Raw genomic sequence first — 20,272 nt, 5'->3', positions numbered from 1 at the left:
TTTTTTTTTGCCACTGACAACTGATAGCATTGAATGTAAGGGGTAAAAGGAATGCTGAGCGGGAGGCGAGCAGTGAAAATAGTAGAGATAAAGTGCAGTGAACTCGTTGAGTGCAGACTAAAACTTTCTCAATTGGATTGGAATGCTTAAAAGGGAAGAAGCAACTATCATTATCACTTACTAATGAGGCTTAGAGTTGCTCAAAGTGGTAAGAAGTGTTAACAACAAAAAGTATTTGAAAGAACTAAAAAGTGGCAATTAAGTAACTTAGGTATTTATTTTCTAAATAAAAAAAGAATGTTGGAAAAGATACTTCTCACTTCTTTTTCATTATTGTGAACAATTATTTTTGCCTATTAAAGAAATTGTTATTCAATTTTATATCTATATTGACCTAAAATTCCCCACTTTAAATACCTAAATCTATAAATCTACTCCATTTTTACATTCACATTTCCATATCTTGACTTAAATTAAACGAAATCCAAATTTAATAATTTTTTTTATAATCTCTGTTGACTTAAAGTTCCTTACTTTAAATAACTAAATTTATATATCTACTCAACTCAATTGTGTATCCTAATGTTTAAAAAATAACTTGTAGACTTTAATTCTATCCCATTTTTACGATATTTTTATTCTGCCTTAGTTTACTTAGCTTGCCTCTTAACTCTTTTCAATCTCAGCTCAGCTATTCCTTCAAGTCCATCACATGAAGAATTTATCTCAAACATTTATATTTTTAATAAATATCCTTTTCTATTTTGACTTCAAAATTTACTTAACTATCATATCATCATATCATTTTCAACTTTCAAGCATTTGAAACTTAAATTAGTAAATATAACTTAGCTTTTACTTTAACTTTCTCACTTCGCCATTTTTAATCAATTTCATTTTCTATTTTGGCTTTAAAGTGCCTTAGTTCATTTAACAAAATCTTCAACTCTTCTCAATTTCTTCTTTTACTATAAAATTCTGTATCTTAAAGCCGTAAAAACAACTGAGCTGTTACATCAATTCCATCACTTTTATGAGGCCTCAATTGCATTGGCATAATGTAACTCGATACCGTTTCCTTAAGCGAATTGTAACACGTGATTCAATTTCATTGATCAATTTTAATTGATTGCTTCAATCGGTTTTGTCAATTTTACTTTTAGATTTTCCCTTTTCCCCATTTTAATGTATTTTCATGGCCACTTTATTTTCCGCTTGTTGTTCTGGTTATTTTTTTATTTTATGTTGCTTTTTGCAATTCAATTCTCGATTTTTATGGCTTTTTAATGTGCAAATGCAGCTACTCCTTTTATTTTGGCGCTGCTCTCAACCACCCCTTTATCACTATCTCTCTCTCTCTCTTGGTCGCATTTGTAATTCGACTCCTAAATGTATGCTACGATTTTTATGTGTTGTTACAGCTAGTTTATGTGCGAGTTGTGTTGTGTGTTGTGATTTTCCAAAGTCTGGCATATGGGCAAGGACTTGGCCTTAAAATAGACTATTAAAAAATTAAAGCTGCAACTTTAAGCTGCAAGTTGAGGGCAACACTAATTAGCGTTAAACTGAACGCTATCGGAAGGAGCCAGTGGCCGCAACTTGCAACAGATCCCAAACACAAACAAACACACACACACAACCATTGGCCATTAGCCATGGCACAATATTGACATAATCGACTTTCAGCTGACGCAGAGCACACAATTTGACCACAAATGAGGCTTAGCCTTTAGGCAGCAGGCAGAGGCAGCATTACTTCAAAGCGACCCAACCATGATAACCCACCTGCCTCAAATGGCAACCGCAAATGCGTCGCAGCTTGCATGCTGCATGCAGCAAGGTGGCAGCATGCAAATGTTGTTGTTGCATCACAAAACAATGACAAATGTCCATTGACCATGAAGCGAAGCTCCTTAACTTTCACCGCAAAGACAGAGACACAAAGGTCTCTCCCTCTTCTCAATGAGAACTGATTAAAATGATGAAAATATCTTGGCACATTGAGCCTGCCCCGAAGGCATACAAAATTAACAGCCCAAAACGGAAGGCAAGCAATAAACTTATGATGATGTTTCAGCTGCTGCTGGACATAAAATGTTCGTTGAAATGAGGAAAAGCGCAATAAAACATTTTGCCAGACGACGACGGCGAAGGCGATTTCATGTTATTTTAATGAGCAAAAAGCCGTGAAGATCTGTGAATTTAGATAAATAAAAATATGACAGCTGCGAGTGCCAAGTGCCGAGTACTCATCATAATTAAAAGTGAGGCTCGGGCTAGCAATAAAAACTGAAGGATTCATATGGATAATTAAGTTATGGCTGGTGTTAAGAGTGGGTTAAAGCGTGGCGGGGTTGAAGGGTTAAGGGTTCAACGACAATGTCAATAAAATGTCCAAAAAGATCGTAAAATGTGTAGGCAATAAAAACATAACTGGACTATGAACATTTATGCATAATTTGTTTATATTTTTTAAGTCTGTGGACTTTTTATGATTTTTTAATTTTGCAGGAAGTAATTACAAAATGGCAGCTGAAGATGTTTAAAGAAATTAAAAGAAACTCGAGTTAAAGCAGACTTACCTTTTCACCATTTCCATTTCTAAACTCAAATCTAAATGCAAAACAGCAACGAGCGAGGGGCGGGAACATTGGCTAATGCAATTAAGAAGTCTGCAAGTAAAATGCAAGTATAAAGTAAAGGAAAAAATTAGCAAATATCTAAAAGGGTTACGAGACTAAAGAGTGTAAGAGAGAAAGCGAGAAATGTCCAAATTACAAACTGTGTGTTGTGTGTTGTGCTGTGCTGCAAAAATGTCAAGTTAAACTTTTTATGCATAGCAATTTTGGCCAACAGACAAACAGCAGCTGTCTTAGGTGGGTTGGCTAATTACAGTGCAGAGTAAACAACATAACAGAGAGCGGAGAAGAAAAATAATATAAATAAATGCAGCGGGGTGCAAGGAACCTTTGAGAGAGAAAACAAAACCGTAACCTGGACTCGACCCTCGAGAGTTGCAACTAAGACGTTAAACAGACGCCACACGAATGCGAAGCACGTCCAAAGCCAACAAAACAAACAACAGAGAGCAACAAAAGCAGAAAAGAAAGTAATACAGAATTAATTAAAACAAAAATTGCATACTGGAAATTGTATTTTATTAAAGATACTACGACTACATATCGAAGATGTCAGCACCAACCGACGCAAACAATAACTGAATGCAACTGCAACAACATAAACTTTCAACTGTAACAGAAACCAAACACAAAACTGTTGCCACATTTCCCATTGGGTTCGTGTTTCATGTTTTTGCATAAAACTTATTTTTTTTTTAGTTTGTAAACATTTTACAAGGCAACCGCCGCCGCTTCCACTTGAATCTAACAAGCAAAAGTTAAACTCAAAGTTTACATTTGGCCAACGACAGCAGCAACAATGTGGCTAACAAAACTCAAAACTCAATGCATATCAGACAACAACAATTGTGCACACACATTTCAGCCAAAAAGCCATATGAAAAGTTGGTGAACAACAAAGTTGCCAATGAACTGAGTTTGGGGCAACAATCGAATGCCCAAAAATAGCCAAAAGTTAAGAGAGGAAAAGGTGTGGAAAGTTTCGAAAACTGCGAGCAATTATACACTCAAGAGTATTATAATTTGATTGGGAAATATGCAACGCATTGAAATGGTTGTGAGATAATATATTGAGCTGTTACTTAGCATACAAAATGTGTAAGAAATTTATAAATTTACTAAAGAAAATCTTAGCTAACTTTACTTTTCTTGAATTTAATACTAAAAGTGCAATTTTGAAGACTAATTAGATTAATAAGTTTACTATAAGATACATATCCATATTAAATTTAAATAATACAAAAATAGTACATACTCAATTCATTAAAATAAGATATCTATAACTGATAAAAAATAACATTCAGAATTACAAGTTCGTACATAAACTATATGATAATTATAAATAAATCATTTTATTAAAGAACATTTTTTCTCAGCTATATTACAACATTAATAAAAATAAATAAATAAATACAAATTAATAATAAATACTTTATAGATTAAAAAAATCAAATATTCAACCATTTTTCCCCTAGATTATTCCATTCATTGCCTATTTTTACTACGAACTCTAATACTTTTCAAAGTCCATTTAAAGAAAACCACAATTGGATTATTCTCACAATAATTAAGGGCTAAGTTAAGCCTAAAGGATTGCCGAAGCGAACACATTAAAAGCGATTGATATCTTGGCATTGCAATGCCTCAGAAATCAAAGCACAGAAAACGGGTTGAACAGCATTGACAACACAAAGTGTTTCAGTTTTTAAGCCTATTAAACGCAAAGTACCAAAAGATGACGAGATAGGTCTTTTAATTTTTTATGCGACTCAAATGAGTTGCAGTTTTAATTACAAACAAGCCAGCGACTGTTTGCAGCAATTGGATACAAAACCCATTAAAATTTGAAAAAGTTAATGCCCCCAAAAAAAGAAAAAAGAGAACAACTCAAGTGGGCAAGTTGCCAGGATGAAGACGAAGACGACAGCAAAACAATGCGACAACATTTTGGGGAGCAAATAAAGATACAAATGCAGAAGGAGATAAATATAAAGAAAGTGAGCTTGGGGGCAAGAAGAATGTCAGTCAGATTTTGATGCGGAACTAATGAGTGACCGAGAAGGAGCCAAGGCGAGATACTCAACTTAAGTCTATTGCCCCATGGCCGAGCACCTTGTCTCAAGTCAACCGGGTCCAGTGCCAACACTTATTTTAATGAGAAATTCTAATTTCACCAATAATACAAAAGACGGGCGGCGTCCCCAACTGGAAAAAATGCGGCAAATACTCGGATTTTTGTTGTGCAACTTGAAGGGGAGATTGGATTGTTGACTGTGATTGCTTTTCGCCACTCGTCCGTGACGAAAACAAAGAGATGTTGTTCCTTGCCACACTTACTCTTACTCTATCTCTATCTCGAAAGAAAGCAAATAAAAGAAAAAATTGCCTGTCTTTAGGAATGTCTTGAAAATGAATGAAAATGTTGCAGCAATGTTTATCTTGCCTAATGCCAAACTAAATGCATATTTGATCATTTGCAAATTTATGCAAAACTCAATCAAAATTACAGGAAATTAATATGCAAACATCATGTATACAACCAAACACACACACACATACATAGTTTAATTAAACTAAATCCCTGAGAGACAGTCTGGAGCAGTGTTTGACAAGGTTGTCAATGGACAACGACAGCAAACGTGATGTGGAAAAATCTCAAGAAATGCATGCAAATAGATACAAATAAATGAAAGCAAACACATAAAATTACTTAAAATGTGTATAATTTGTTGCTGGCTGTCAAAAATCAAAGATACACTAAAAATAAAATTGGCAAAAGGCAAAAGTGTTGTAAGATGTCTTAAGACTACTGAACGATTCTCACTGCAGATAAAGTTGTCATCCAAGTATTCGCTTCCCATTCTCCAACTCTTCAAGCTTATTGTTACACATGGCCGGACAATGTCCGGAATTTCTTGTATTAAAATCGAAATGGCCTATGGAACGAAACAACCCTCCTGCCAATATAAGCTTGACTACTATTCTTGTTTGGACCTGTGTGTAGTATTTGGATACAAGGGGCCCCTTACAGCTGTCAACATGTTTAATTGAAACTGACACTCAGTGTCATTTTATGGCCATTGCCATGCGTTACCTTAACTCGCAACTCGAACTCGAACTCGCACTCGCATTCACATTCGAATTGTGGCTGTAATTCGACTTGGCTACAGCATTTGGCTTGATTATTGTGCTTCCACATTCCTATCGAGCAACGGGGGAAAAGGGGGGTTGGGTGGCTTTGGCAGACATTGCTTGAGAGCCTGTTGTATATTAGTTAAATTTATGGCTGACAATTTCGTGTGTGTTTTGGCATGCGAACTCTGACATTGTCTTATTTGATTTCAGAGTTAGCCGATAAAGCTAACAGCATGCTCCGCATAAATAGTTTTATCATTCCTTCAATGACTTAAATCAAGAAATATATAGATTGATTTCATTATGAATTTTTATTAAATAATATGGTTAAAAAAAAACTAGCTTTATTCACACTAAACTGTTTTCTTTCTTGACAACTTCAAACACATTGAGTATTTATTTGGAAGAAACATAAATTTGGGTATAAACTGTATTACAAATTTTCTTCGTAATTAAGGTAAGTAGGTATAAATATTTTAAAACTCAATCCTATTAATTCTTTTCCAGAATCTTTAAAGTACGTTTAATATTTTTCGACAGAGAAAGTAATGATTTTTTTTTTTAGCAATTTTAAACACTATTTTGTCGCTATTGGTATATTTGCATGTGGTCATAAAATATAATATCAAATATATGTACTTAAGTATATGTATAAGTATATATGTATATGTATATCTTCGTATATTTAGTTGGGTTATTTAATTGAAAATATCTATTTGGTATTATTTGCCTTTTACATAAACAACATAGTGGGTATCTAATAGTTTACATCGAAACATGTTCATCGATTACAGACAGAACCTGATTACAATTTAAAAGATATAAAGCCAAATATATCAAGTTTTCATTTAAGGACATACACAATTTTTTAATTTTTTTGAAATGCCGAATGAATTTTGTGTTTATATTATTTATAAAATTTTACTCAAGTGGCCTAATCATCATTTGTGCAAATTTCATCGGTCGAGCCTTCCACCATCTCCATTCAATGCCATTGACATCCGTACCATTATCGATATTTATATATTTTCCGTTAAGATTGCTGAAATATGACACAACGTTTGGTAAATTTTTCTATTGCGAAAAGTCTTAAATTATTACCACCGATAGCAATTGGAAAACCACCATCCAGAACTATAATATTTAGCGCAATTGTTAGAAGAATCCCTATCCGGTGTTGAAAACTTTTGATTTATGTGAGTTTGCATTGAATCGGAAGCAGTGCCTGAGAATGTGCCGAGTTCTTTTAACTCGTAGAATTCTTTTTCGTTACCAATGACGAAGTTGTTATATCGAGCATAGCGGGTTTCATTAAAAAAGTCCCCAAGGAAGACAAACAATTCATGTGGTTGGGATTGTGTCAGCAAATGAATCTTCTCCAGTCCAAGAAAGAATTCACCATGAAGATTTCCAAAGCCTTCTCTATACTCTGACCACGTTCTATTAAAATTCACACTACCATCCTTACGCCGCTGGATTACAGTCCAACCAGCTCCAGCCTCAGGTAAATTCGATTCACATGGAACTGTCATTCTATGAAATATGGGGACTCTTAAGGCATGAAGATACGTCAATTTGCCTAGGCAGCTAGATGCTTGTTTAATTGCTGTGATTTGAGTTTGAAGCTCTTTTGTTTTTACATTTTGAGATTGCAAATTCTTAATCTCTTTATCTTTCAAAGAGATATCTGATTTTAAGGTAGTTAATTGAATTTCATATTGCTCAAGAAGTTTCTTTTGATATTGATTTTGACTTTCATACGTTTCGCTCAATTTAGTTTGCTGTGCTAGCTGTATATCCTTAGACTTTATCAATTCATTTAGCTTGTTTATTGTTTCTGCTTGTAACTTGATTGTATGCTGCAGCTCATTATATTCTTTGACCGTATTTACGTATTGTAGAAGGGGCTTCACAACTTGATAGCAATAGGTACTGCATTGATCATCCAATTCTTTTGAGTTATTGATGCACTGAATGGAATATTAACTTAGTACTTATATTTAATTGCGCTAACATACACATTTACCTTGCTATTCACTTGTAATACAATTAACAATATTGCCAATATACGCGTATGAGTAGAAATATTCATTTTAATTTTTTATTCCGATTCGTTACAGAACTAAAAATCAACTGAATGCCGCTTAATTTGCAACGATGAAAAGGAAAGTGCCAGTTTGCAGTTGTGCTTCCAATATGTGATTAAATCCGTTGATGCTTGCACTTTTGATAACCTTTAGCAAAATACTAAATATGCAAGATTAATCTAGAAGCGAATTATATAATATATTGAAATATTATGTATGTAACCTTTGTTTTGTTTAATAAAATTTGCGTTTCGAAACTAATTTAATTTAATAATACTCTCATTGAAATGATAGGCCAGGAATATGAAATTAAAAATGCGTTAAAGCTGTTAATTAAACTATAAAAATTTGTCCTATATATATTAAAAGACTGTGCTATTTTATTAAAAATATGAAAATATGAATTTCATATTGAAATTATTCAGCATCGGATTTTGAATATCGATGAACCAACTATTTTTGATTACTTCTTCGAAATGCTTTCTCTGAAATAACAACTGCTTATATAATTTATGTGAATCAATAATATAATATAATTTAAATTATTTCTTGATTTTTAAAAATAAAATAATTTTTAAACATAAATTGGAGAAAATTATAATAAATTAATTCTTGCTCATGTGATAGAATATAAAATAATTGTAAAAGGCATCTCAAAAGTATTCATCCATTAACATATAATTAGCCTTGTAGGTATTAATCTAAAAAAAATAAAAAATCCAAAATAAAATTGAAATATTCATGACAAAAAATAATAATATAAATAATAGTATAAAAAGAAACATATATATTGTCTAATCAAAAATCTGTATGCTCCAAAATAATTAGAATGTATCAAATTGCTATTAATTTTATTTGTTACTATTATTTTTCTCAAGGTGTAAGAATTATCCAGCAAATGATTGGAATTATTGCAATTGATAATATATTCAGAACTATGTTAATATTAAATAAAACATTTTAACTAAGAACTATATTCTTGATAAAGTTTTATGCAATAAATAGATCAGTTCAACATATGTACTTGTAATTTGGGAAGTTATAGTAATTCTATTTTCAGAAACTCTGCAGATAAACTATTGAGCACTTTTCAACACTATTTCATTTCTTAACAACACTATTCGTTTATGCTTTCCCATTATTCATTACATATATATATTATTCTCACTCGACCGCTTTTAAGTACATAATACTCAGAGAACGGCAAGTGATTTCCCACTTCCCAATGTGAATTCTTTTTTTGAGGGTGGTTCTCAACTCGACAGCCACTTGATGTCATTTTGACGCCACTGATTTGTATTATTTGCCCAAAATATCAGCGTAATTCCTTTGACAAATCAATTGGCAAATGCCACTCAATAGGACCTCACAGAAGGCTAAGGGCTTTCAGTGACCCATTGACGGTGACACCTCCACATCGAGAGCGAGCTAGAGAGAGTGACGTATTTGCCGAAATCATTGAGAAATCAAAAGGTTCCGACGGAGTGTAAAACGTGACACTTGTTTGGTGCAACAGATCAAAAGGCAAGGGAAGCTGTGAAGCAGCTGGAAGCAACAAACTACAATCGAGGATGAAAATATAACCTATGAATTATTAAAGCAAATATAAATCCAACTGTTTTAAAATAAACGAAATACAAAATTCAATTTTATGCAAAGTTGACAGGAACTCAGCCCAACTTTGAAATCAGAAGGGGTTTGCGTTAACATAATACAAGATGAAACCTTTTCCCCAGACAATTCCTATTTGGTTATCAATCTGGAATGAAATTTCATTTTATTGGCAGCAGCTGGCAGCATATGATATGATACCTGTGGTTAAACTGAGTTTCTCAGAAGAAGAAAGACGAATTTGCAAGTTACTTTAAGATACCTTAAAAAAATACGCTACATAAATTTACTTGCAGTTCTCTCATCAATTTCCTCTTATGTTAAATCCAATTACATACAAATATACACTCATTGTAATTCTTTATCCTATTTATATTATATTTCTAAGCAGAGACAAAAGGTTATGTAATTAGTATACAAAGTTTTAGTATGAGAATAAAAATAATTTTACTAGGAAGAATTTGAATCTTAAGCGTTAATTTACTTTAAGAAATAAGCATATATTCTTAGCTAACTTATTTGGTTACCTAATAAAATCGCAATACTTTATTATTTTACTTAATTAAAATTATATAAATAAATATAAATGTATAAAACTATTTTAGAATAATATGATATGAATTATACAAATATCGGATCAATTTTAGAAGACGGGCAAATGAAAGATCACACAAATATTTTAAAGCGCAGTGAACTCAATGCTCGTACATTCGAAAATCTAGTGTCTATATTTAAATTTAAGAAGTAGGCTTTTACTTCATACACTCTCATACTAATTCATTACAACTTATTCCTCATCGCAAGCCTTGCAAAATAATTCTCCGAAAAGTAAGTATATCCAATTTAGTTTCTAGACAAACCAGAAATCTCTTTTAACGGAGTTTCTGCTTCAGAATGGAATTCAATAAGGATAATGACTGTAAAATGGGCTCCAAGGATTCTGGGCCCAATAGCGAATTCATGCAGCTGATCTTGTGGCGTAATTGGCGCAAGACTTCATTCGTCTTTCTTCTGATGTTGATGATTCTCATGGACATTGCCTCAAATTCAATCATCAGTGTGGTAAGCGTTTTTGGCGTGCTGATTGTGCTGATCAGCATGAGCTATTGCTGCCACATTTGGGGCATGCGTAAGCTAAGCAAGAGCCACATTATGGATCATCCGTATCAAAACTTTCTGGAGACTGATGTGAGCATCTCAGAGGAATCTGCTGCTCGTCTGGCGCGTTTTATTGTTATCAAAGTGAATCCAATACTTTGCCAATTGCGCTCGTTGATACTAATTGAAGACTTCGTGGACTCTTTGAAATTTCTGATCGCACTCTGTGGACTCAATGTGCTTGGTGACTACATCAATGGCATGACGATGGTTTTGATAGGTAAATGAATTCGAAATACAGCTAAAAAAATATATAAATTAAATTCTTTGTTAGGTTTTGTTATGCTGTTTACGCTGCCCAAACTCTACGAGTGGAAGAAGCCCTTAATCAACAATCAATTCAAGCACTTGCAACAACTCAAAACTCGCTTGTTTTCAACCAAAAAGAAGTCGCACTCTTCAGCTCCAACTGTCGCTGTGGATCCTCAGGTTATATCTTCGAACAGACAGAAGTCCAATGGCATTGATTGTGAGATTGATCAGCTTAATATGGGGCAATATATTTCGGCTGAATCGGACTATGACTGGGCACAAGAAGATGTCTCTATGGAGGACTATCAGCATTATAAGGGGACATAAGCAGCGAATTTGTCATGATTAATCAATTGCAGTTATATTAATAAAAGTTCCACAACTGCAGCTTTAATGTTGTCAAAAGTCTTTTCACACATCAGCAACCGAAAGGGAGAATATTTCACTGCACTATGAATTATATTTGAAAACGAAGACACTTTTATGATGGCGACGACGATGCGTTTTTATGCCACAAAAATTTTGCCGCCTTCAGCTCGTAAATGTTGTAAAAAAAAAGGGTCGCCTGCTTTATCGATGCACTGCAGCCGCATCAAATTTAAATCGTATGCAAAATGCCATTAAAAATGTTGAGTAAACATCCATCGAAAAGTGCCAAGCCACAACACACAACACAAGCATAAAATTTCGTTTCTTGCAGTTGGCAAACTAAGGTAATTAGTTTTCTCTTCCATGTCTGTTTCCCTCATAAAACGTCGAATGTCTGTCATTACACACCACAAAAGTCCCTTGTAAGCACTTCAATTACACAACAACAACAACAACAACGAATAGATAACTGACAACTGGCAACTCAAACCGAAGCAATTCATCAATCAGTTGAAGCTGAAGCTGATGCTGAAGCTGTCCCTCTCTTTTTGTTGTCTGACTGTCTTTCTGTCTGACCCTGGCGCCATTAGCATTTGATCGTAATACTGCGGATTTGTTTAGTTTTTATTGCTGCGCGTAAATGTCATAAAAATTTTGTGTAAAATTGCAGCGAGCGTATATAAATCCGTATGCGGAATATGCTTTTATCGCTTTGGCGCTTTTAAGGTAATTGCATTAGATTTATTTGCGCAGTTGAACAGCCAACGATGGGAGACAGTATTCAAATTGCACGCATGTAAAAATTTCTAGCATTTCTAGTGGAGAAATTATCTCTCGAAACGTGCTGTAATAATGCGTATTTCTCTATACAGTTTTATACCTCTCAAATGTTCAACAACTGATAAAGTTCTTCATTCTATGCTTAGTGAAATTAGTGAAGACTCAAAAAGTAAATGGAAATATTTTTGAACTTGTGGAATTATTTAAAATACTAGCAATAATAGTCGAGAATTTATTCATCATCAAAGTGACAAAATTAAAGTTTTCTTCCTTTCAAATATTTGTCTTTTAAATGTGAGAATACTCTTCATTCTGTAGTGATTTGAAAAAATTGAGATTTTTAAAACATCTGACAATAATACATGAAAAATAACTGATTTCAGAAAACAAAACCAGTGTGAAAATGCCTAATTAATTGAATAAGGAAGACTAAATATATGTGATGCAAATAAACATATTATTTTTCTTAAGTTTACAACTTCTTTTAATTACCACAAAAAGTAGTTAAATAAAATATGAATAAATAATAATGATTTGAAGCTAAAAAAATAATTTTTATGTTCATTTAGCATTTAAAAATAAAACAAAAAACAAAACAAAAATTATATAAAATGGTTGGACCTAATATATTAAGAAAGTCTTCAAAAACTTACGTAAGCCTATGAAAAACATGTTTCCGATTTTAAATTTTAATTACTTATTTTCTACATTAAGAGAATTCTGCTCTTATTATCTGTCGCTATCAATATTTCCCCCACTATCTATTCTTGAAACTGAATGAGTTTGCTGCCCATGTGGAAAATTCCACATGCAAATCCCGTATAATTATCAGTCGAGTTTCTTAAGAACCATATAAAATTGAAGCACTTGCTAGCACTGAGCTTAAAAGCAAACAGGAAAATGTTTGTTAATTTTTCATTTGCACGAGGTATACGACATTTGAAGAGGGGGTGAAGTCTAAGGGGTTTTGCGGTAGTTGGAAGAGGAGGAGGCGTCTCTTGCTCATTAATCAGTTGTGGCAGTTAGTCAGTTGCTAGAATTTAAATAATTTCAAAATGATGACAATGGCGCTTTTCCACACATCGTGCTGCGTTTTAAGTAATTATGCACACATGGTAGAGAAGAAGAGAAAGCGGGGAGAGGAAAGCGAAGCTCCAGCGACGTAATGAAAATTAAAAAACATTAACACTTGCTAGCAAAATAATCTGAGATAAATTGTGGCATCATTAGTCATTAGCAGACTGAAAGGGCTAGTCTGTAAAAAAGGGAATCCATCACACAACCCTCTCCCTCCCCCTTTTCTCATCCATGTGTGTTCTCTCTGTTTGCAATTGCTGCCCAATTTTTCACACACAATTGGCTCTTACAGGGGGGTGGAGGAGTAGGAGGGTTGGGCACAAGTCACACTCATGATGAGATATCTACGTATTCATATGCAAATTCTGTGGGATTACTTTGAGCATTTCTAAGCTTGCTACTTGACTGTTTGCTCGAAATTATTTATAGGCTGTCATTAAAGTACAGACCAGCACAATGTGTATCTGTAAATCTGGGAAAGATACTAAGCGAATGAGTGAAGCGAATATATGTATGTGACATCATCAGGTACAGTTTCAACAAAATGATAACCTAAGCAAGGCAAATAAAGTAGCTGAAAGTGAAGTAGACTAGCAGCAAACTAGACTGCTCAGTAGCTTAAATTTAAGCAATCAAATCTGCTCAGATTTGAGATTAAATTAAATGATTAAGATTAAAATGTTTTTCGAAAACAACGAGCTTAACTAAATTTCCCAGATCGACATACTCTTGAAATTTAATTAAATTTAAAAGATAAAAAATTCAGTGTGCACAGCTTTAACTCTTCTAGGCACAACATTATCGTTTCAAGAAAAGCAAACCAAGTGGCATTGAATAGTATTCAATACCTTTTGATTTTTTCATTCTTTTTTGTTTTATTTGTTCAACTGTTTCTTTGTTTGTATTTTATCATAGTCAAAGTGACGTATAGTATTATATTTATTTTAATTTTTTTAAAGCCAACACAATTCTATTCTACATTTTATTATGATTTGGGATTACTGATATTTTATATGAGCAGCAAATTCAAGAAACAAGAAATACTTTAGCTAATTAAGTGCAATATATATAAACAACTAGACATTTAAATATGCACAATGAAAACAAATAAGAAAGAAATAGTAGAGTGCGCTCGACTGTGAGACACCTGCTACCCATTTTTAACGAGAAAAAAATGTATTATTCTTAAATTATGCCAAATTAATTTATTTGGACGTTGACGTACTAACGGCAGTACCATCAAGTGGCCCAGCGATACCAAACACGGGCTTGTTGACGCGCGGACAAAACAAAATAAATTTGTAAACAGCATGCATTAAACGAAAACCGCGAATAAATATTAAAAGACGCTGGACAGCTAATTAAATTAGATTAAAAATATGTTAGAATATATGTATAATAAGAAAAATAACAATTAAATACTCGATAAATAAGCTAATAATAAGGTTTTAAGCAAAGAAATAGATTTACTAGAGCAAACTACGTTATTGAGATTATTATAGTTCACACACAGTATACGGAAGGGATTATGGCAAGCAAAGTTAGTAGATCTACGTGAAATGAGAAGTGGAAGAAAATTCCTAGTGATCCTGACAGGAACTGCAAAACTAATTTGACTTAACAGCTCCAAAGAGTCTATTTCACCATTAATTAGTCTCTGTATAAAAACAACACCTTGCATAGTTCTACGGTCAGAAAGAGAAGGAAGGTTTAGTAATAAAAGTCTACTGCGATACGGTGGTAATCTAATATTAGGATTCCAATTTAAACTACGAAGAGCAAATAATAAGAATTGTTTCTGCACCGATTCAATCCTATCTTGATAAACCCTATACTGGGGATTCCAGACAAGAGATCCGTACTCAAGGATAGGACGAACCAGTGAGACGTATAAAGTCTTAGTGATGTAGGGATAATACTGCAAAATATTAAAATATACTGAAGGTTATAATTTGGTATATTTGTAATATAGTACAAAATATCCCCCAAAATACTAAAAAAACACATAAGGCGATATTTGGTATAGTTATATGGTACTGCATACAGCAAAATATACCGCAGAATATTAAATATACCGAAGGCTACATTTGGTATTTTTATAATATATAGTACATTCAAAATAGACTATAGAATACTAAGCATACCAGATTGTCAGATGCCAATCACTCATCGTTTAATTTTACAAATTTCAAAAAATAGTAAGAGTAAGAGATATGTGGTTTATAGTTATGTTGTTAATGATTTAATACTTGTTGTAAATACAAAACGATATTTTAAGAAAAGTGACAATAAATACTTCAAACTTCGAAATTTTCCGATTAGTCTTCTAAACTTAATCGCACATTTCTAGAGCTAATAAAATGATAAACGAAATCCCAGTAAATCCTTGTAATGCGCCTAATTGCAGCCACTTTGACCCATTAAATAAATGTGTTAAAGAGAACAAAACCAAATGAAACCGAGCCAAAATTCGAAGCAGAGATTTGTCAAATGAAAGATTTATGGTGTGCCAAAATAAATTCCTGTTTATATACATGCGAGTATTAGAGTTTTATTTGAATTCCGGACTAACTCGACAAAGGTTGAGGAGAGAAGAAGGAGAAGAAGGAAGTGAAGAGCTTGTAGGATGTGCCGAAAGTTCATTAATTATGATGGGAGACAGTTGGACAATTAATAAAAGCAACCAAACGATGTTCAACCATCGGTTTGGCTGAGTTTCCAAATTCGGCAAAGCTTTCATTGTGGTCAGTGGGGTTCCCCCGCCCCCTTTAATTTTGGGGGGTTGGCGACTCGCCAACGAAAAAGGAAGTGAAGTATTCACTCTATTTATTTGTTTTATTTTACTTTGCGCTTTGCGATTATGATCGGACTTTGATTTATGGTTTTATGTGCAAATTTATTGCCTTTAATTGTGAGAGGAAAAGCTGTGAGCTAATTGAAAAGACTCTGAAGTGATTTTTTTGTGATAAGAAGAAGTGAAAGCGCCTTAAGCGCATTAGGTTAATCGTAAGCTTTAATTAACATTGAAAATAAACAAAATGCCTAAGTCCAAAGGGAAGACAACAACAAAAAGCCAAAAGAAAAGCCATAAATTCACTTTTGAAATGCATTAGACAACAAGTCTGTCTCAATGTTTGTTCGCCCGCCAGCAAAGTGCAGTCCGAAAAGAGAGAAAGAGCAGGGGGCAACAAGGGGTTAAGGTGCAGTCAAAGCCGAGCCATGGGTCAACTTTGGGTAACTGCCAAAACAAATCAACACAAGTTGCACCCAAGCTAAAGTCAGTCAGATTGGGGGCGAGTCAACATCGCCTTTCAATTAATGCATAATTCTCGAATGTCATGGCTCTGGGAAGTTGTTGCTGTTGTTGGGGGTTGATTTTACTTAACGCCTCGCCTCAGCACTTAACTTCCGTTTCCTGTTACTTTGCCAAAGGCTGCGAAGGCATCGCAACTAGAGTTGGAGCTGGAGTTGGAGTTGCAGACGAAGGCATTTGCAACTAATTGAAAGTGCAATGTGATGCTGCAGAATGCAATTAATGCCTTCAAGCAGCCCAAAGACCAATACTCTCCTCCTTCACTCTCCCCTTTTATTCACCTGTCTTTGATTTGTACTCCGATTTTCACTCCGAGTGCAATGCGAGATGCAGCATCCCCCCAAATTCTAAAAAAAAAAACAAGAAGACATGAAGTCTGGGTGCAACTTCCGATGGAGTTCAAAGCAAAAAGCAGACAGACAGTTATGCTTATTGCCTCTGAGAGTTAACGGGTTTGGACTTTTGTTTGGTTTGCCTACCAGTTGAGATCCTATCACTTCTCCCTTCGAATACACAGTTGGAAAATTGCTCGAGAAAAAACGCTGCAACATCTGAAACTGAACTCTGAAATTGAGTTTGAAAACGAAACCAATTAGACGTGAGCTTAGCAATTTTTTTCCATCTTGAATTTAACGTGCTAAAAGTAAGACTGCATTTCAAAACTAGACGACACTTTACGCATTCAACTTTTAAAGGGTTATAGATGTTGATTAAAGCTTTCTATAGTTAAAATTTGTGTACGCAATAAATGTATGATAATAGCTTTGTTTTCAATGTTTACGTTACACTATTTTTTGCAATTTTTCTACAACATCATCTCGTTTAATAAGATGCGTTCGTCATTAACTTAAATTATTTCTTTGTTAATATTTGGATTATTATTCATAGTTTTGCACAACCTTTATTTATTTATTTTGCACTGATAGCATTTTATGCAAGTGTCGCAAATTTGTAACTGTATAGAAATGATGACTACACATTCAACTAACTTATTTTTTATTTTTAAACTAAACTATTGAGTTCATTTTAGAGCTAAATTGAATACATTATTTAGATGATGATCAACATTTTTATGAACCACAAGACCAATTATTATTTTTTTATAAATTAGGAAAAACTATTAATGATAGTTGTAAATTATTATGATTTATTATGAATTTATTTCGGTACTGTGCAGTTTTAGTATTAGACTGTTTATTATATTATTAGTCATTCGTATTATTAGTACCGATTGCAGTAGGAGTAATTTGCCATACAGAAGTGTTTCTTAAGTAACTTTATTTATTATTATACCCGCTACCCATAGGGTAGAAGGGTATTATAACTTTGTGTCGGCAGGAAATGTATGTAACAGGTAGAAGGAGGCATCTCCGACCCTAAAAAGTATATATATTCTTGATCAGCGTCAACAGCCGAGACGATATAGCCATGTCCGTCTGTCCGTCCGTCCGTATGAAACACTGGATCTCAGAGACTATAAGAGATAGAGCTATAATTTTTTTTCGACAGCATTTGTTATGTTTGCACGCAGCTCGAGTTTGCTTCAAATTTTTGCCACGCCCACTTCCGCCCCGCAAATCAAAAAAATCGAATGGCAAGCGTTATTTTAAAGCTAGAGCTGCGAATTTTGGTATATACAATAAGAACTATAGTAGTTGTGATTCATGATTCAATTTGATTGCGATCAGATAAAAATTGTGGAAGGTATTAAATAAATACTTTTGTATGGGCAAAAACGCCTTCTTACTGGGGGTCTGAGTTGCTTTATCCGACAATCTGGTATATTGTGCCGTCTATGGTATATTTTGAATGTGGTATCATATCGATATACCAAATATACCGCTCGGTATATTTTTAGTATTTTTGTAGTATTTTCGGTATATTTTAAAAATAATACCGCAATATTTCGCTTTTATTCAAAATGGGTAGCGGGTATCTCACAGTCGAGCACACTCCACTGTAACTTTCTTACTTGTTATTGTCTATACCAAAATTCGCGACACCAAAGTTATTCAATTTTTGTCAATTTGCCGGGGTGAAAGTGGAAAAATTATAAGATAGAGCTTATAATTATAATCTTATAGTCTCTAAGATCTAGGTATTTATACGGACAGACGGATAGATAGGCGGACATGGCTATATCACATCAGCTATGGACGCTGATCAAGAATATAAATGCTTTTTGGGATCGAAGATACCTTATACTGTGTGTTACATACATTTCCTGCCATCACAAAGTATGAAAACGCTGTAATATATATTATATTTTTACCAATTAAAAATGTCTTTTTTTATACCATATTAAATAAAATTTACTTCCACTTCCCCCTAAGGATTCTGTTCTTGAAAATCAACAAACGAAAGTGTCGCAAAAGTGTTCAAATTGAATGCAAGTGTAATAAAGCCCCGCGGCAGTTGCATAAGACACCAAATCACAAAATATGCATAAAGTAAAACAAGAGTTTTGTATTGAGAAGAACATGCATCAGCTTACTCAAAAGGGCAAAAACAAAAGAATGGGTTAAGGTGCTTACTTTGGGCAAAACAATAAATTGCTTTTTAAACACTTACAACTTACAAGTTGCAACTGGCAAGTAGCAAGTGGCAAGTTGGAAGTGGCAAGTGGCAAGGGCAAGTTGCAGGGTGTCAAGTGCATTTGCCGTTTTGCACGCTTGGCTCAGCTCGACTCGACTCGACTTGGAAACTGACAACTTTCTAAGAATAACTGCAAAGCGATTTGCATATTTTACACCTCCAACTCGAGGGAGAAGGGAAGGAAAAGCGATGCCAACTTTATCGCACACTATGCAGACCGAAAACAAGGCACATACTCGCAGCACATTCATCGCATTCACATGAGCACTCACACTCACACTCACTCGCACTCAGTCGCATATTCAATAGCCAGAAGAACTTGCAGTCGTTACTCGTAAATCGTAAATCTTGGCCAGCAACTTTGGCAGACACGAAATTTATTTATAAACACAAGAAGCAAACACTTGAGTAATGCAGGTTGTTTAGCTGTCATAGCTGTATCAGAAGCTGCCTAAGCTCCAGGGGATTCCCACTTCCCCACTTCCCCCTCTCCTACCACACAGCTTCCTCACACAGTCACGCATCGAGTATGCGAAAGCTTTGTCAATGCATTTGCTGTTTAAAAAGTCGCAGCTTAAGAACTATACAAGCAACTGCTTATTCAAGTCATTGTTTATCAAGTATTTTGCATAAACTTTTTGAACAACTTGCAATAATTCAAACTTTAATGGAATGTAGAAATATATATTTAAAATTAAAAAAAAAAAAACCATACACAATTTGTATAAATAAATTCTTAATAAATCTATAAAATAGAAAATCTATAATTTAAACATATATATATATATATACATTCCCTAAATTATTACAATCTATAGAAAACAAAAAAACACAACTTGTTCAAATTAAAAAAAATACATATTAATTTCACAAATATAATTGCGTATCCAAAAATTCTGAATAGTTTTCCGCAAAAGAATATAACTTGATCATGAATTTGTTCAACCCAGTTAAATCCTCATAAAAATAATATTTTTTTTTAAGTTTTAGATAATAATAAACAACTATCTTCTATTACAATTTATTATAATAAACAATAATTGCTCAGTTGATATTAAGTTTGCCTTTCAATTTCTAATTTATAGTTTCATGCTTCAAAATATTCCACAATTTTTTCTGTCAAAGAATAAGTCTCTCTTATCATGCTAATACTTGAAATTTATTTCAACAAAATCTCATTTTAACTATCAATTATTCTGAAACTGATTAAAGCATAGTCTGTACAAAAGAAAACACTTCACTTCTACACACTCGTG

The 20,272-nt window shown here is 33.6% G+C and overlaps 2 protein-coding genes across 3 annotated transcripts; one reads left to right on the top strand and one right to left on the bottom strand.

Annotated features, from left to right (window-relative positions):
- Positions 1–6,078: 6,078 nt before the first annotated feature.
- LOC117570539 (fibrinogen C domain-containing protein 1-like) lies at positions 6,079–7,942 on the bottom strand. 2 transcript variants are annotated; one of them, XM_034252246.2, is made up of 3 exons: positions 7,801–7,942; positions 6,876–7,744; positions 6,079–6,816 (listed from the first exon to the last, which is right to left on the bottom strand). In XM_034252246.2, the coding sequence occupies exons 1-3, from the start codon at positions 7,864–7,866 to the stop codon at positions 6,696–6,698; spliced, it is 1,056 nt and encodes a 351-aa protein (XP_034108137.1). In that variant the 5' UTR covers positions 7,867–7,942; the 3' UTR covers positions 6,079–6,695. The 2 variants fall into 2 exon arrangements, with proteins under 2 accessions (XP_034108137.1, XP_051860494.1); XM_052004534.1 differs by lacking the exon at positions 7,801–7,942 and having other exon boundaries at positions 6,876–7,784.
- Positions 7,943–10,202: 2,260 nt separating this feature from the next.
- LOC117566473 (reticulon-1-A) lies at positions 10,203–11,287 on the top strand. The gene is made up of 3 exons (XM_034246004.2): positions 10,203–10,300; positions 10,366–10,850; positions 10,905–11,287. Exons 2-3 carry the CDS (start codon positions 10,367–10,369, stop codon positions 11,207–11,209), a joined length of 789 nt encoding a protein of 262 aa, XP_034101895.1. The 5' UTR covers positions 10,203–10,300; position 10,366; the 3' UTR covers positions 11,210–11,287.
- Positions 11,288–20,272: the final 8,985 nt, after the last annotated feature.

The sequence above is a fragment of the Drosophila albomicans genome, chromosome 3 (genome assembly GCF_009650485.2).
Source record: "Drosophila albomicans strain 15112-1751.03 chromosome 3, ASM965048v2, whole genome shotgun sequence".
Classification (NCBI taxonomy): domain Eukaryota; kingdom Metazoa; phylum Arthropoda; class Insecta; order Diptera; family Drosophilidae; genus Drosophila; species Drosophila albomicans.
This window is presented reverse-complemented; position numbering and strand designations above follow the sequence as displayed.

Bases quoted from the DNA above. Each gene is read 5' to 3' on its own strand.
- LOC117566473 (XM_034246004.2), top strand. From the start codon at position 10,367: ATGGAATTCAATAAGGATAATGACTGTAAAATGGGCTCCAAGGATTCT. The intron at 10,851-10,904 runs GTAAATGAATTC...ATTCTTTGTTAG, and splicing joins CATGACGATGGTTTTGATAG to GTTTTGTTATGCTGTTTACG.
- LOC117570539 (XM_034252246.2), bottom strand. From the start codon at position 7,866: ATGAATATTTCTACTCATACGCGTATATTGGCAATATTGTTAATTGTA. The intron at 7,745-7,800 runs GTAAATGTGTAT...TATTCCATTCAG, and splicing joins TATTACAAGTGAATAGCAAG to TGCATCAATAACTCAAAAGA. The intron at 6,817-6,875 runs GTAATAATTTAA...GTCATATTTCAG, and splicing joins TTTTCCAATTGCTATCGGTG to CAATCTTAACGGAAAATATA.